At 46.9% G+C, this 18,338-nt stretch overlaps 2 protein-coding genes across 3 annotated transcripts in view; both read right to left on the reverse strand.

Moving 5' to 3' along the window:
- Positions 1 to 7,711, reverse strand: part of CACNB4 (calcium voltage-gated channel auxiliary subunit beta 4) — a 143,969-nt gene extending 136,258 nt beyond the window's left edge. The window contains exons 1-2 of one of the 2 annotated variants that reach the window (XM_038751657.1): positions 7,631 to 7,711; positions 6,212 to 6,295 (exon numbers count right to left, since the gene is read on the reverse strand). In XM_038751657.1, coding sequence (XP_038607585.1) covers positions 6,212 to 6,295; positions 7,631 to 7,711 — 165 coding nt within the window. Of the gene's footprint in view, positions 1 to 6,211; positions 6,296 to 6,593; positions 6,740 to 7,630 lie in introns of those variants that run through there. The other variant, XM_038751658.1, reaches the window with a different exon arrangement.
- Positions 7,712 to 14,671: 6,960 nt separating this feature from the next.
- Positions 14,672 to 18,338, reverse strand: part of STAM2 (signal transducing adaptor molecule 2) — a 37,618-nt gene continuing 33,951 nt past the window's right edge. Inside the window, exon 14 of the mRNA XM_038751352.1 lies at positions 14,672 to 17,249. Within this exon, the coding sequence (XP_038607280.1) occupies positions 17,021 to 17,249 (229 nt within the window). The 3' untranslated portion in view covers positions 14,672 to 17,020. The remainder of the gene's footprint in view (positions 17,250 to 18,338) is intronic.

The following is an 18,338-nucleotide window of genomic DNA, read 5'->3' on the forward strand; positions in this document are numbered from 1 at the left end:
TCAACCTTAATGACATTGCTAAAAACCACTCTGTCCTCTCTAGTCAAACTGCTACCACATTAATCCAAGCTCATCTTCTATCCCCCCTTGATGACTGTATCATCCTCTTTGCTGGCCTTCCAGCCTCCCGTCCATCCCCACTCCAGTCCATACTTCTCTCTGCTGTCCGGATGGGTTTTCTACAAAAACGTTCAGGCCATTTTTCCCCACCCCTCCAGAACCTCCAGTGGTTTCCCATCCACCTCCGCATCAAACAGAAACTCCTCCTCATCAGCTATAAAGCACTCAATCCTAACCTACTCACTGTACCTCAGTCTCATCTATCTTGCCACCGATCTCTCGCCCACATAATAATAATAATAATAATAATGGCATTTATTAAGCGCTTACTATATGCAAAGCACTGTTCTAAGCGCTGGGGAGGTTACAAGGTGATCAGGTTGTCCCACGTGGGGCTCACAGTCTTAACCCCCATTTTACAGATGAGGTCACTGAGGCCCAGAGAAGTTAAGTAGTTCCCAAGCGCTTAGTACAGTGCTTTGCACACAGTAAGCGCTCAATAAATACGATTGATTGATTAAGTGACTTGCCCAAAGTCACACAGCTGACAAGTGGCGGAGCCGGGTTTTGAACCATGACCTCTGACTCAATCAATCAATCACATTTATTGAGCGCTTACTGTGTGCAGAGCACTGTAGTAAGTGCTTGGGAAGTACAAGAAGCCCAGGCTCTTTCCATTGAGCCACGCTGCTTCTCATATCCTGCCTCTGGCCTGGAATGCCCTCCCTCTTCATATCTGACAGATAATTACTCTCTCCCCCTTCAAAGCCTTTTTGAAAGCACATCTCCTCCACAAGGTCTTTCCTGACTAAGCCCTCTTTTCCTCTTCGCCCTCGCCCTTGTGTCACCTGATTTGCTCTCTTTATTCATCCCATCTTCCAGCCTCACAGTACTTTCCCACATATCCGTAATTTATTTATTTATACTAATGTCTGTCTCCCCCTCTGGACTGTGAGCATGTTGTGGAAAGTGAACGTGTCTGTTATATTGTTATATCTTACTCTCCCAAGTGTTTAGTACAGAGCTCTGCATGCAGTAAGCGCTCAATAAATACCACTGATAGATTGCTTGATGAATGGGCTACAACAACTTATGCTCTGGACCTCTCCTCATAGACTGAATTTCCCAGCCCTATAAATCACCTTTTTTGGTCTTAGATTTGGTCCACGTTTTCCATGTCCCAGACTTTAATGATCTTGCTAGACTATAAGCTGCTGGAAGGCAAGGATGGCATCTAATAAGTCTACTGTTCTCTCCCCATGTACTTAGTTCAGTATCAATCAATCAATCGTATTTATTGAGCGCTTACTGTGTGCAGAGCACTGTACTAAGTGCTTGGGAAGTACAAGTTGGCAACATATAGAGACGGTCCCTACCCAACAGTGGGCTCACAGTCTAGAAGGGGGAGATAGAGAACAAAACAAAACATATTAACAAAATAAAATAGAATAGATATGTACAAGTAAAATAAATAGAGTAATAAATACATACAAACATATATACATATATACAGTACTTTGCTGAACCTCCCTCCCTACTCTCCCACCTCTGTGCCCTGGATTATGCTGCTCTCCTGGCTTCGAACTCCCTCTTTCCCCGCATCAGACAGATTATACATTTCCTTACATTCAAATCCCTCCGAAATCAGCCAAATTAAGAGTGCTTACTGTCTAAAGCACACTGTACTAAGCGCTTGGGAGAATACAATATCACAGTTAGCAGACCTGTTTCCCCAGATTCCCACCAACTCCAACAAGCCTTCCCCTTTTAATCCCTCAGGATTCTGAACCATCTAATTCCATCAACCAACTCTAGAGTTCATGAACTTTAAACCCATCCTCAATCAATCAGTCGTATTTATCGAGCGCTTACTGTGTGCAGAGCACTGTACTAAGCGCTTGGGAAGTACAAGTCGGCAACACATCCTCGACACTCGTGTATATGCTTCCACTCTATTCATTTTGATCACTCTAGTCATAATATTATGTTTTTCTCCCCCATTACAGTGCAAGCCCTTAGAGGTTATGACAAACGTGTCATTTGGTTATTCTGTACTCTTCCCAGGCATTTAGCACCAAGTGAGTGCTCAATAAATACTACTACAGTAGGGTCTTGATAAATCTGATTGATTAATCAATGCCAGAACAAAGCCAATGTTACAACATGGAGACAAAGCAAACCTCAACCACTCAGACCTTTCATACACATCCTGAGGCCCTGTTCACCCCCACAAGAATTAATTACGACATTTATTAGGCATTTACAATGTGCCAAGCTCTGTTGTGGTGCAAGATAATCAGATTGGACACAGACTCTGTCCCACACCGGATTCACAGTGTAAAAGGTAGGGAGGATCAGGCATTTTATTCCCATTTTAATGGTGAGGAAACTGAAGCCCGGTGAGGCTAAGTGACTTGTCCAGGTCACACAGCAGACCAAGGACAGAGAAGGGACTAGAAACTGGGACTCCAGATTCCCAATCCTATGCTCTTTCCATGAAGCTTGCTGTGGGCGGGGAACACGTCTACCGACTCTGTTATACTGTACTCTCCCAGAGGTTTAGAACAATGCTCTGCAAAGAGTGAGCGCTCAATAAATACAATTGAAGCCTTCTGCTACTAAGCTTGTTGAGAGAGTGAACTTTGTTGACACGGTAAAGCATGCATGGTAACACAGATACACACACACCACAATCCCCAAGGTGTGTCTGTGTCTCAACACCCACCTCTCCCCGACATCCTGCCTCTACTCTGGAACGTCCTTCCTCTTCACACCCGACAATTACTTTCCCCACCTTCAAAGCCTATTGAAGGCACATCTCCTCCAAGAGGCCTTCCCTGACTAAGCCTCCTTTCCTCTTCTCCCACTCCCTTCTGCATCCCCCTATTTATTCATTCCCCCCTCCCAGCCCCACAGCACTTATGTACATATCTGTAATTAATATATTGATATTACTCTCTGTCTCAGACTGTAAACTCACTGTGAACAGGGAATGTGTCCATTTGTTCTACTGCACTCTCCCAAGAGTTTAGTACAGTGCTCTGCACACAATAAGTGCTCAATAAATATGATCGACTGACCGACCAAAGTACCCAGCAGCTCCTTGTGTGGGAGTTGAGCACTTTTTCCACCTTCCTCCCGTACCTCTGATGGATTGCGGGAAGGGGATGAGCCCGTTTATTGTTGTACTGTACTCTCCCAAACGCTTAGTACAGTGCTCTGTACACAGTAAGTGACCAATAAATATGACTGAACGAATGACAAAAACCAGACCCAGTTTTAAGCGTTTGCTAAACTGGTCCTCCTGGTGGAACAATAGATTGTCTCATCGCCCAGCCAATTCTTTGAGTCATCGAAGCGGGGGCAGTGGCTACCACGGACACCTCCCAGGGAGCGGGCTTGTTTTCCTGGTAGCCCTTCCCTCCTCTTCCCTTCCCCTTCCCGCCCAGGGGTGACCCACAGAGCCCGTGGGGTTCACTGGAGAAATTACACAACTCTGAGCTAAACACCACGAAGCAGACGCAGCCCTACCTCAAACTCGGTCAAAGAATGAGCTCCCACATAAGCTTGAACAGGAGGGATGCCTTTTCTTGTTTTGGTTTTCACAGTTCTACTTCATTTCTGAAGGTCACGTAGAATTCCTCTCCAAAAGGGCTTTCGCCCCATCTTAAATGTCATGAAACACTCTGCCTCCCAAGACGTCTTGGTAGGAAGCTTGACTGTGCAGAAAGCATAAGCGTATAAATAATGCCAAGGCAAGGGGGTGGGGGGAGGTTAAGTTTTTCTCTCATTCTTCATTGACAGGGCTCTCGAAAGCAACCCCTTAAAGGGGCTTCTGAGAGCCCAAAGAACAAATCCATCATCATCATCATCATCAATCGTATTTATTGAGTGCTTACTATGTGCAGAGCACTGTACTAAGCGCTTGGGAAGTACAAATTGGCAACATATAGAGACAGTCCCTACCCAACAGTGGGCTCACAGTCTAAAAGGGGGAGACAGAACGAAACCAGACATACTAACAAAATAAAATAAATAGAATAGATATGTACAAATAAAATAAATAAATAAATAAATAGAGTAATAAATATGTACAAACATATATACAGGTGCTGTGGGGAAGGGAAGGAGGTAAGATGGGGGGGATGGAGAGGGGGACGAGGGGCAGCACTTAACCAGGATGGCCCCTGGCGTCCCTCCCAAAGCAGCAGGGATTTAAAAAATTTACATCAGGTGGAATCTAGCTCAGAAATGACCAAACTGAAGGCGGAAATAAAACACGGTAAAATGAATCGTGTTGCCGGCACAAACTTAGGAGTAGAAAAGCAGGTGATCGTGGACAGTATCCGTTTTCATTTTTGCCGAAACAGGTAGCTTGCCTCAGAGAATAGAGCCTAAATGAAGCGGTGGTGGAAATGAACAGGAAAGTTTGAGCCAGATTGCTCATGAGATTCCATGGTGATATGAAAAGTAGTATTGCTGCTGTATAATTAGAGTCTCCAACTGGGTACTTCAATAAAACACTACTAAAAATAGGCACTTATAAAGTGAACATCAGAAAACCCCAAAATATTTAAAATGCTCAAATTCTTCCCCAAGAGTATTGCCTCTGTTTAAACCAGCAAATATGACAGCGGTGATATCGGGAAGGGAGTATTTACAACAGGCTGCAAATGGGATTCTGGATTTATTTCCTTTCCCCTGATTTACTTGCTCACAATGCACATCCATGTTTAATGCAACTGAAACAATCTCCATGCCTTCGGATTCCATAAACTCGGCACTCTTCCCATCACACATCTCCTAAGTAAACCTCACCACACATCTTCTACTGTAATTCACTTGGGAAGGACCTGGGTCCGATCTGAGGGTCTTATAGCCGCGTATTCCTAAAACTCAATAAGTGATCGATAAATTAACACAATTTTAAAAAAGAGCCTCAGGCAGACTAAGTCCAGTCCACTTGGCACAAGATGCATGACGGGCCAAGAGGTCAGATCAGATAATCAAGGTCATACCAGGAATCAATAGCAGAGCAGCAAGGACTAAAAGCTCGGTAATGCCCTTGGTGAGTTCCCCACAGAAATCTGAACCTTTCATTCCTAAGGGTATCTAATCTGCCAAGAGGGGAAGGTGACTCACCTTTCCATCTCTCTCCACTCACCTTTCCATCTCTCTCCACTGGCACAAACCGTCTCATCAACTAGAGAGGAGAATTAGGGGGTTGGGGGGTTCCCCAAGGAGGGCAATAAGCTTACCTCAGCATCCATTGTTACGGTCAAGGACACTGGAGTGACATTCCCCGTGGATCATTAACAAGGAACACGGAGCTAGAACTCGGCCAAGACCCAGGAAGAAAGCCGAGCCAGGCCGGCAGAAACCTGGCCCGGTAAATTCTTACACCTTTCCCAGTTTCCCAGAGACGAGAGGCTTTGTCCGCTGCCCGAACCAGAGACTGCTCTTGTCCCCAGGGTCTGGGCCGGGAAAAGCCATCCTGAAACCGGTCCGAATTTTTCTTTGGGACCGCCCGTCCCCTGGCGAGAGCTGGGGGGTCCTCCCCTCGTGTGGCACTGTGAATAGGGGTCTTCTCCGTAGGGAATCCTTGGAATCCCCCAAAACTGGCTGGGGGGGGGTGGTAATCAGTTCCCTCTAAGGACCCAAAATGGCCTCCTCCCTCTCCCCTTCCCACCCAGCCCTGGGAACTGGGGTCTCCTTGGTTCTGGGCACTGACAGTTCTCAGAATATCCTGACACACAAACTACTAACAGCCAGAGGCCTTCACCGCCAGAGCCCACCCAGACCCTGACAGACTGAGACCAGCAGAAAGGCATGGAGAGGGGGGACAAAGATCTTTGACAGAGCCCCAAACTGGCCAGACTCTGTGTGACTGTGTGTGTATGTGTCTATACGTTGCCAACTTATACTTCCCAAGCGCTTAGTACAGTGCTCTGCACACAGTAAGTGCTCAATAAATACGGTTGAATGTGTTAGAGAGAGTGAAAGGGAGAGAGAGAGAGAGCAGGGGGACAGGGAAGGGAAGACCAACTCCATCCTACAGGTGGGAGAAGTTTGTCCGGCTCCCAGGGTCAAGGGTGTAGATCTCCCTCCCGACTCCTTTGGCCCCCTTTCCTCTGCCCCAGCCCCTTCCTACCTGTCTGAGGATGAAACTGGTCGAGGTGGTACTGCCATCGGATCGTTTCAATCGGCTTCTGCGGTTTGTGGTGCCTCTGGCCACCTGAACTCGACCAGCCGAGAGAGAAAAGAGAGTGAAGGGCGGGCTGGGGGAGAGGGAGCTAAGCGTAGAGGCAAGTACATGAAGCCAAGTTCCCCCCCACTACCCTCCAACCTCTAAAATAAAGCCAGAGGAGAAGGAGGGAGAGGGAGAGAGGGAAGAGAGAGGAAGAGAGGAGAAAGAAAGAGAGAAGAAAGAGAAGAGAGAGAGGGGGACATAGAGGGAGAGAGATGACAGGAGGAGAAAGACAGGGTGGGAGGGGGGCAGGGGAGAGCGAGGAGAAGCTCGCCTCATCACCCACCACATCCATCAACAAGGACTTTTAGGCAAAGGATCTGGAGTCCCCCGCATGGGATGGAGGAAGCTGCCAGCCTGGCACTTCCGAGCCAGGAGCACAGAGGAAAAGAAGGAGAATCGGGGTGGTGAAGAAGAGGGAGGAGGAGAAAGAGGGAGAAACAGGAGGAGAAAGAGGGAGGAGGAGAGAGAGAAAGGGGAAGGAAGAAGGTCGACAGGGAGGGAGGGAGGAAGAGGTGGAGAAGGAGAAAGGTGGAGGGGGGAGGGGAAGGTTGGGAGGAGGGAGGGGAGGGGTGGGGAGAGGAGGGGTGAAGGAGGGGGAAGAGGAGTGGGAGGAGGGAGAGAAGGGAGAGAAGGAATGGGAGGAGGAAGAGGAGAGGTGAAGGAGGGGGGAGAGTGGGAGGAGGGGGAAGAGGAGTGGGAGGAGGGAGAGGAGGGGTGGGAGGAGGAACAGGAGAGGTGAAGGAGGGGGGAGAGTGGGAGGAGGGGGAAGAGGAGTGGGAGGAGGGAGAGGAGGGGTGGGAGGAGGGAGAGGAGGAGTGACAGGAGGGAGGAGTGGGAGGAGGGAAAGGAGGAGTAAAGGAGGCAGAGGAGGAATAAAGGAGGGGGAAGAGGAGTGGGAGGAGGGCAGGAGGGGAAAGAGGAGTGGGAGGAGGGGGAAGAGGAGTGGGAGGAGGGGGAAAAGGAGTGGGAGGAGGGGGAAAAGGAGTGGGAGGAGGAGGGGAAAGAGGAGTGGGAGGAGGGACAGGAGGGGTGAGGAGTGGGAGGAGGGAGAGGAGGGGTGAAGGAGGGGAAAGAAGAGTGGGAGGAGGGATAGGAAGAGTGGGAGGAGGAATAGGAGGAGTGGAAGGAGGGACAGGAGGGGTGAAGGAGTGGGAAAAGGGAGAGGACGAGTGGGAGCAGGGACAGGAGGGGTGAAGGAGTGGGAAGAGGGGGAGGAGGAGTGGGAAGAGGGAGAGGAGGGGTGAAGGAAGGGAAAGAGGAGTGGGAGGACGGAGAGGAGGAGACAAGTGGGGAGAAGAGGAGGAGGAGGAGGGGCGGTACCTGGGAGGTGGGGGTGTGCGGTCCGTCTGCAATGCCGTTCTTGGTGCAGGAGGACGAGGAAGAGGAGGACAGCTTGGACATGACCTGCGCCCTCCTCCCTCCGCCGGGCGAGTGGCGGCCGGGGCGGGCGGGCGGCCTGTCTGCACCCCGGGGCCGGAGGAGCGGGAGGAAGAGGAAGAGGAGGAGGAGTTGCCGCCAGCCAGGCCAGCCCCGTGGCTGGGTCTGGGGGCCGCCAGGACCGGACACTGGGGCGACTGCAGCCCTTTAAAGCTACACGGGCAGGCGCTTTCCCCCCCTCCCAGCCGCTGGACTCCAGGGAGAGAGAGACAGAGACAGAGGGAAAAAAAAGAGAAAAAGAGAGAGCGAGCTGGCACTGAGCCAAAGGGGAAGGGACTTTGCTGACCCAAAGCAATCCGCAATTAGGGCAGGACTCCTAGCCCCCTCTTCCCTCCCTGACCCCCTGCAGCTGAGCTTCCCAGAAGAGGCAAAGGGGGATGGGGGGAGAGGGATAAAAATACTGTGCAGGGTTTAAAAAAAGACAAAGACTGCATAGTCCGTGAATCAAGCAGGAGCCGGGATTTGCAGACGTGGAGAGGGAAAACTGGTGCAATGTGGGCACATGGCTGAAAAGGGCAGAGGGGTGGGGAGGCAGAGGTGCCCAGGACTGGGAGGGAGGGCCCACTTCTCAACCTCAGGGGTCTTGTGCAGCTCCTGGGGAGGGGGACGGGAACCCACCTGCAGCCCCACTTTGCAGCCGGCAGCCAGCCGGCCCTCGACCACCGGGTGGGCTTGCCGCCCAGGGTGAGGGGGCATGGAGAGGGCCTGGCACTCTTGCACCCAAGCCATGATGTCCTAGCAGGACTGAAAGTCACACAGGCCTTTAGCCCTGTGGCTTCCCGGCTGGGCCCGCTGTTGGGTAGGGACCGGTCTCTATATGTTGCCAACTTGGACTTCCCAAGCGCTTAGTACAGTGCTCTGCACACAGTAAGCGCTCAACAAATACCGTTGAATGAATGAATGAATGGGCCATCGAGGGCCAACACCACCAAGGCCCAGCACTGGCCATTTTAGGGTTTGCTGGGACCCCGGAATAAAGCCACCTCCCATCGTCAACCCCCTGCCCACGTCCTCCCCCTGGCCTGGTATGCCCTCCCTCCACACATCCGCCAAGCTAGCTCTCTTCCTCCCTTCAAAGCCCCACTGAGAGCTCACCTCCTCCAAGAGGCCTTCCCAGACTGAGCCCCCTCCTTCCTCTCCCCCATCCTACCTCCTTCCCCTCCCCACAGCACCTGTATGTTTGTACAGATTTATTACTCTATTTTCCTTGTACATATTTACTAATCTATTTACTCTGTTAATGATGTGCATTTAGCTTTAATTCTATTTGTTCTGACGACTCGACACCCGTCCACGTTTTGTTTTGATGTCTGTCTCCCCCTTCTAGATTGTGAGTCCGTTGTTGGGTAGGGACCGTCTCTGTTGCCGACTTGTACTTCCCAAGCGCTTAGTACAGTGCTCTGCCCACAGTAAGCACTTTGGAGTCAGAGGTCATGGGTTCAAATCCTGACTCCACCAATTGTCAGCTGTGTGACTTTGGGTAAGTCACTTAACTTCTCTATGCCTCAGTTCTCTCATCTGTAAAATGGGGATTAAGGGTGTGAGCCCCACGTGGGACAACCTGATCACCCTGTATCCCCCCCAAGCGCTTAGAACAGTGCTTTGCACGTAGTAAGCGCTTAACAAGTGCCATCATTATTATTATTATTATTAATAAATATGATTGAATGAATGAATGAGGAGCCGGTGGGAGAAGGGAAGGATGGAGAGCCCTACTGAGAGCTCACCTACTCCAGGAGGCCTTCCCAGACTGGGCCCCTTCCTTCCTCTCCCCCTCGTTCCCCTCTCCATCCCCCCATCTTACCTCCTTCCCTTCCCCACAGCACCTGTATATATGTATATATGTTTGTACATATTTGTTACTCTATTTATTTATTTTACTTGTACATATCTATTCTATTTATTTTTTGTTAGTATGTTTGGTTTTGTTCTCTGTCTCCCCCTTTTAGACTGTGAGCCCACTGTTGGGTAGGGACTGTCTCTATATGTTGCCAACTTGTACTTCCCAAGCGCTTAGTACAGTGCTCTGCACACAGTAAGCGCTCAATAAATACAATTGATGATGATGATGATGATGGAGAGAAGAGGTTTGGAGGTGGAGAAGAAGGCAACCGAACTGGAGATGTCCAGAGGATTAGGGGAAGGGGATGAGAGAGAGTTGGGGTGGGTGAGGGTCGTGGATTGAAAAATCCCTTCATATTGTGTAGGAAATCCACTCAACTTCAGCCCCCCAGCTGGCCGGACCGAGGACACCTTACAAAGTACAAAGCAGTTCCCTGCCCATAATGAGCCTCTAACTGGAGAGATGACAATAATAATAATAATAATAATGGCGGTACAAGCAGATGGGGCCGGACACAGTCCAGTCCCTGTCCCACAAGGAGCTCACAGCCTCAATCTCCATTTCACAGATGAGGGAACTGAGGCACAGAGAAGTGACTTGTCCAAGGTCACAGAGCAGACACGTGGCAGAGTCAGGATTAGAACCCATGACCTTCTGACTCTCAGGCCCGTGCTCTAACCACTATGCCATGCTGCTTCTCATAAAGTAATAGACATAAAGGTAGTTATACAGCAGTTGAGAGATCATTGAATACACAATTGAACCGACATACATGGAAGAGTGCAGAGGAGGGGTATATAAAAGTACATAATAATAATAATTCTGGTATTTGTTAAGCACTTACTATGAGCCAGGCACTGTAGTAAGTGCTGGGGTGGATACAAGCAAATTGGATTGGACACAGTCCCTGTCCTACATGGGGCTCACAGTCTCATTCCCCATTTTACAGATGAGGGAACTGAGGCACAGAGAAGTAAAGTGACTTGCCCATGGCAGACACATGGCGGAGCCAACATTAGAACCCGTGATCTTCCGACTCCTAGGCTTGTGTTCTATCCACAACGCCATGCGGCTTCTCATAGAGAGACACAAAGATAGTTACACAGTAGTTGAGACATTACTGAACATGCAATTGAACTGACACACAGGGAAGAGTGCTGAGGAGGGGTATATAAAAGTACATAAATGCTAGAGGGGGGAAATGGGTAGACTACTGACGATGCTGGGAATTAATAATGATAGCATTTATTAAGCGCTTACTATGTGCAAAGCACTGTTTTAAGCACTGGGGAGGTTACGAGGTAATCAAGTGTCCCACGGGGGGCTCACAGTCTTAATCCCCATTTCACAGATGAGGTAACTGAGGCACAGAGAAGTGAAGTGACTTGCCCAAGGTCACACAGCTGACAATTGGCGGAGCTGGGATTTGAACCCATGACCTCTGACTCCAAAGCCCGGGCTCTTTCCACTGAGCCACGTTGGAGGAGGTGGGAGAGTGCTTAATTTTCTAGCCAAAGAGGTGCCAGAGCTCCTGTGATCATGTACATGTAAAACTTTCAGTGACTTTGATAGTGCGATAAATGATGACATCACATGTCTGTGAACATCCGAGCCGAGGTTCCAGGGGCCTTGACAGCCCTGGCTGTGGGGGTAGAAATGATATTTATTAAGTACCTTTCATGTGCAAGGCCTTGTCTAGCAGGCTGAGAATGAATATCCAGATGAGAATTACCCAGGGTGCCTGCCCTCAAAGGGCTCCCAATCTACAAGGTCAGGGAAGAAGAGTGGTGATGGACAGATGAAGGACGATGGAATAACATACATTCCATATGGGAGACAAGGCCCATGAAATACATTATTAATAATAATAATAATGATGGAATTTGGTAAGCGCTTACTATGTGCCAGCACTCTTCTAAGCACTGGGGTAGATACAAGGTGATCAGGTTGTCCTTTGTGGGGCTCCAGTCTTAATCTCCGTTTTTCAGAAGAGGTGACTGAGGCTCAGAGAAGTGAAGTGACTTGCCTAAAGTCACCCAGCTGACAAGTGGTGGAGCCAGGATTTGAACCCACGACCTCCGACACCCAAGCCCGGGCTTTTTCCATAGGTGCTGTGGCTGAAAGGGCAAGTTTCAGACTCTGTTGGTCCACGAGTCAGCAGGTGCCTCAGGACACACGTGTCCAAGTTGCCCAAGTTCTCCACAGAGTGGGAAGTAGGGTGTACATATCTATTCTATTTATTTTATCTTGTTAATATGTTTGGTTTTGTTCTCCGTCTCCCCCTTCTAGACTGTGAGCCCACTGTTGGGTAGGGACTGTCTCTATGTTGCCAACTTGTACTTCCCAAGCGCTTAGTACAGTGCTCTGCACACAGTAAGCGCTCAAAAAATCCGATTGATTGATTGATAGAGTGACCCAGTGGATTCAGCAGAGGCCTGGGAATCATCAGGACCACGGTTCTAATCCCGGCTCCACCACTTTTCTGCTCTGTGACCTTGGGCAAGTCGCTTCACTTCTCTGCGCCTCAGTTACCTCATCTGTAAAATGGGGATTAAGGCAGAGTCCCCCGTGAGACAGGGACTCTAGCCACAACCTAGGGCCAAGGGAGTCAGCCTGCCCCACACCCTGTTCCAGCCTGTGGGCAGGGGCTGGTTTAGTCATTGATAGAACTACTTTAAAAACATTTAAGTGGCTTTTTGGTAGGGGATTTTTGTGGATTTTTCCAAAGAATAACTGCAGAATTCATTTTATGGTATACAATAGGATTTTTTCTGTTTCAAGTGCTGTGATTTACAACGTAAGTTGTGCTGAAAAAGAAGCCGCAAAAACGTATTGTATTTTTTGCCGTAATTAACTCTATCATGTAAACCTCAGAGTTTTGTCACAGTTTTTCATTCATGCATTCATTCATTCAATCGTATTTATTGAGCGCTGTGTGCAGAGCACTGTACTAAGCGCTTGGGAAGTACAAGTTGGCAACATCTAGAGACTGTCCCTACCCAACAACGGGCTCACAGTCTAAAATTTTCAATTTTGCATATTCGCTTTACTTTAATGTTGCTGATCTTTTTTCACTGACTTTTAGACTGTGAACCCACTGTTGGGTAGGGACTGTCTCTACATGTTGCCAACTTGTACTTCCCAAGCGCTTAGTACAGTGCTCTGCACACAGTAAGCGCTCAATAAATACGACTGATTGATTGATTTGGCAAGATTTGTTTTCTCAAAGCAATCACGTGGTGACCTGCCCCTATCAGCCCCGGACTCGACCGCATAAAGAAAACAAATAGTATCGATTGATTTTCAATGATGACCCAGCTCCAGTGAACAGGAAACACGGTCGGATGACAGGATAAGTGAGGCACCGGTTTTCGAAGGTCAGTTTCTGTCCCTCATACCTTTGTAGAGGGGACCCTCTTTTTAGGACAGTTTGAATGACACACTTTCTCTACCCCTCCTTTGCCAACTGTCCCATAATGGGTATCACTTGGCACAGAACAGCGTGAGAGTGCGTGTGGCTCGGCGCAAACCATCACCACTACTGCAAAAATACTCTGGCACACGTGGGGCTGATGGTTAGACACCCCTTTGCTTTCTTAACCACTGGTCCCCCAGCAATTCTCGAGCGGTTGGTTCGGAGGGCAAAACGTGCATCGCTATAGTTTCACACATAAAAGGCATTTGAGCGATTGCGCCTCTCAAGCTGCAGTTTCATCATCAGCTGCGTATCTTTCCGCCAAAGGAAAAATACCTGCGGAGAAAACGGGAGACGACCACGCAGCAGTTTATATTATCCGCTCTGACTTCATTTTGGAGCCGCCTTCCAGAGAGGGATTTCTCCACAAACTAGCCTGTTTTCACCGGAGGTTGGATGAGTGAAAGTAAAGAGGAATTAACACCGACTGACAAAATGTCATTCCATCCTGTGACCCGTGGCACCTAAAATGAAAAGGATTCAGAAGGTCAGTTTGAGATTCTGGGGTTGGCAGATTGTATTTTCTGACACTCTCCCTGCCCCCCGCTAGTAAAGATAATTGACAAGTGGCTGTACTACTATAGACTTCCTTCAGAGTTGCGGGGAACAATTAGTCAGAGAACAACGGTAAAATAAATCTCTTTCCGAGACCAAGTGCTATATCCGGATTCTAAATAATTACACCTTTGAGAAAATATAGGTAGTGGGAGTTTGGCACCCAGACAGTTCCCAGAATGTTCTCTGGAAGTACAAACCGTCACTGATCTGAATATGAAAGTTTTAATGATTGTTTTAAAATTTAAATTTGGGTTACTAAATTTATATAGCCCTCTTCCTCATGGGGAAAATCATCTCCATGATTTAAACGAAGAAAAAACAAAACAAAAACCAGATCTAGTTTACATCTTTCAGAGAAAAGGTAAGAGTTCTAATACATTAATGCCTGAAAGGGATGTAGAGAAGCCAGTTGGGGGAAATATTTTTTTCTGACAGAAGACACCTCGATTGGTGCTGCATGTATTATTTTGAAAAATAACTTCAGCTTTCCCATTATGATATCTTTGAGAAATACTCTTTTGGCAGTCAAGAGCACTGTGAATGGGGGCCGCTTATGGAGCAAAAACAAACAAAAACCTAACACCTTTTAAGTTGAAAGACCTCCAAATCAATTTTTTTTTAAAGTGGAATGCCGCAATTTTATCCTCTCAAATGGAAAGGTCAGTGAAATATTAAGTATTTAAAATAACTAAAATGACATATTATTTCGAAATATTGCAGCTCCTAAAAGAAATCACAGAAGGAATAAGTGATTTTTTGGGGGGGTCTGGTTCAAATTACAAAAAAGAACCCAAAAACCTCAAAACTGCCAATCAACTCGAGTTTTCTCTATGTAGCCGGAAACTTAGTCTACCCAGTCTTACTGAACTATAATGCCAGGGAAAAAAATTAGATACATTAATAATAAAATTAATTTTATTATAATCAAGTTTCAGGAATTCTTTCTATTTTAACAAGAGTTCATTTGAAAAAGCAGAAGTTATTTACTACGTACTCCTGATATAAAACAATAATGACCTAATGTAGAAATCTGAAATTAGACAATTCCTTTGGCAGCATAAAGTTTAATTATGAACAGGCTTTAAAATAAATATGACAGTGCATAAGATCACGAAGAGGAAAAAAACCTGCTATAACCCTCTATTAACACCAAGACGATTATCTAAATACACCAATTTAATAAACAGATATTTTACACTATCTACAAACTGCGTAAGTGATCACACAAGCTTGCAACAGCATGGCTGGAGAAGAGACAGTGGTCTTGCCAATACAAAATAGCAGTTATTTGTAATTTGCGGGGAAGCAGAAAATATCTGCCTGTGTATAAAATCCCACATAGACAAATGCTTATATACACTATTTATAAATACTTCATAGAATAAAGGTCTAAATTTATCTGAAGATGAATTAGGCTAATTTAGTTTACTAACCCCAATCAATGCATTGGGTGTCACTGACAATGACCCAAAGTCTGAATTCAAATAAACTTCATTTTTTTCCAATCACGATACAAGGACTTACATAAAAATTCAAATAAAATATTAGTAAATACAGTTGGACGAAATATTTAAGCTCTTCCAGATAATTAACTATTCTGAGCAGCAGCTTTTGAAACAAAGTGTTAAAAATAGAAGGATATTAACAAAAAGTTAAGGTGCCATTTTAGAGTATTTTATTTATATATTTAACAACTTCATACAGAACTCGGAGTAGGGACAATTACAGTTTCCCTCCAGTTCTTGAACCAGGAGTAAGAAAAAATAATTTGTGGGCTTCCAAATACTATTATTTTTTTTTCCCGTTTTCAACACAGACCTGTGTTGGACCATTTTATTTCAGGATACACGATGCTTTGCAGTAGAACTTTATGACTAAATCGTTTCTGAAACTAGTAAACAGTAAGCCTTCAGAGACTAATACAGGAGAACTTCATTTTGGGATGACATTTTCAGAATCACCAAACATTAGAATTTTTTTTTTTTTTTGGTAGAAAGATTGCATCTGTAAAAATCACATGTAGAAATCTGCCATGCAATAACTAGTTTGACTATTAAAGAGCTGTCCATTATCTCCCTCAATCTAAATACCACCTGTTCGTAATAGTCATATCTATTTGACGGTAAATAGGTGGACTGTAGTGTGCAATTTTTTCAGATGGGAAAGCCGATCCCACGTTCACGAAATCAACTTCTGCAGTCTCTATGAGCTATTAACATGATAAAAGTCACCTAAAAATTAGGTTACCGGGAAAACTGGCTTGGTATCTCATTTCTTAATCCATTTCTTAATCCACTGCATGCTACAGTTCTACACACTTAAGACGCCTCAAAGGAATGTCTGAGCCTCCAATCGTGGATAACCACACCATACACTCCAAGGTCAACACGCTAGCAAAGGACACGTGCCATGCCTAACATACATGTTAAATGAAAAGAGCTGACGCTAAGAAGAAAGACAATGAGCCTGGTGTCTCTGGTGCAGAAGCTTTTGGTTATTGTTTACCTACAGGCCTCCTTTCGGGTCGAAGGGAACTCTAGGGAGGATGAAAGTCCAGTCCGCAGACGGGGACGGTCTCAGCTCTGAATCTTCAGCCAGAAATGGCAATGGCTGGACAGGAAATCATAAGGGAGATGCTTCCGTTTCCCGGACACCCCCCCGCTCCTCCTCCAAGGAAGCGATCCTTCCCCTGACTAGACCAGAAGCACGTTTAGTAGGATGCTATTTAGCTCACTGTTGGCAGGAAGGTTTTGGGGGAGAAGCTAAATGCTTTTGCAGGTCTGTATTCTGTGGTCCTCCCCGTTAGAATGGGAAAACCATCTCCTTCCTCCCAATTTCCTCCTGTTTCAGACAGTTACACTCACATTGCTCAATACGACTTTAAAGCAGAACTGACAGGGATATAAACGTGACTGCGTTTTCACTAACCAAGAAGTCATAACGGCGGACTTAATGATAGAGTTTCGGCAACACTGAAAAGAATCGGCAGACAAAACGAACAACACGTCTGTTTCACGGGTTCATCGGAGACATTTCTGGAAAGAAATCTGTTCCTCAACAAGCCTTCGCCCACGTTTTTAATATTTGAGAATCAACTGCTGATATACACTACTGAGTATTGTGAAAATTCTCTTAATGGGTGCCCCCCCATTTTTTTTTTTTTAAAGTCTGCTGGACTAAACTCTCAGACAACAGGCCCGCAGATCTGAAATGGATTTCCCTTTGGAGAGTTACTTCCTAGTCTAGAGGCTGAGGCAAATTCTAGATGTCTACTCGTGGTCCTTCTGAATTGAGGGGGAAAGCTGTTCTGCTCTCATTCCACTACTGGATGATTCAAAAATCACAAAGGCTGAGCGATACACTTGTGAATGCTTTCAAGAATGTGCCTTGTTTGTTTTTAGAGAAGAGGTTGCTGGCTGCAAGTTGCTGGTTGTTGGACAACTGAATGAGCTGGAACTGCCAGGGGGTAGCCGGGTACTTGAGGCAAACCGGACGCGGTGCTCTGGTAGGTTGCCACGTCTGCCGACATGCCCATCTGCTGTGGGTAAGTAGCCGCCCCGGGAGCTGACTGAAGGCCAGAGTTCTGGTTCAGGTACGTGGAACTGGAAACAGCTTCCAGTCCGCTGCTGCAACGGGAAACCAGAAGAAAAATATGACATTTCAACAGTTCTCATACCCAGTAGTTCCATGCAAAGGGAGGTGACGGCTTCGATCGGATAGTTGTTCCCTTAATTGTGGTATTTGTTAAGCACATACTGTGTGCCGAGCACTGTTCTACACTCTACAAGGTAATCGGGTTGGAAACAGTCCAACCCGAAGCAGCGTGGCTCAGTGGAAAGAGCAAGGGCTTTGGAGTCAGAGGTCATGGGTTCGAATCCTGGCTCCACCACATGTCTGCTGTGTGACCTTGGGCAAGTCACTTAACTTCTCTGAGCCTCAGTTACCTCGTCTGTAAAATGCGGGTTAAGACTGTGAGCCCCATCGTGGGACAACTTGATCACCTTGGGACAACTTGATCACCTTGGAGCCCCCCCCCAGCACTTAGAACAGTGCTCTGCACATAGTAAGTGCTTAATAAATGCCATTATTATTATTATTATTATTATTATCCCCACCTCACATGGGGCTCACAATCTTCATCCCCATTTTACATATGAGGTAACAGGCACAGTGAAATGACTTGCTCAAGGTCACACAGCTGACAAGTAGTGGAGCCGGAATCAGAACCCATGACTGTCTGATTCCCAGGCCAGTGCTCTATCCCCTAGGCCATGCTGTTTCTCAATGGGCGCTGAGGGTACCACTCTCCCATCTGGAAAATGGGACGATAAGGAAATGGGGGAGCAGGAAAGGCACCTAGACTAAGTCCACGGGGTCAAACATTTTCTTTCTCCGCTGTTCCCACTACGGTAGGTTCCAGCTGGGGTGTACACTGTACTGTGTACAGTGCTCTGCACACAGTAAGCGCTCAATAAATACGATTGATTGATTGATTCTGACTACAGAAAAAGTACCTGGAGTTGAAAACCTCCAAGCCACTAAGTTTCTGTCACATTCGAGAACAGATGCGCTGCTCTCCCTACGGACTGAGTTCGGGCTTAGGTGCTGCAAACTTGCAATGAACACTTATTCTGTAGCTGACAAGAAATGACAAGTACTGGCAAAATTACATTTTAAGCGAATCATTTTCAGGCTATGATTTCACACGTGCTAAC

This window comes from Tachyglossus aculeatus, chromosome 9, assembly GCF_015852505.1.
Source record: "Tachyglossus aculeatus isolate mTacAcu1 chromosome 9, mTacAcu1.pri, whole genome shotgun sequence".
Lineage (NCBI taxonomy): Eukaryota > Metazoa > Chordata > Mammalia > Monotremata > Tachyglossidae > Tachyglossus > Tachyglossus aculeatus.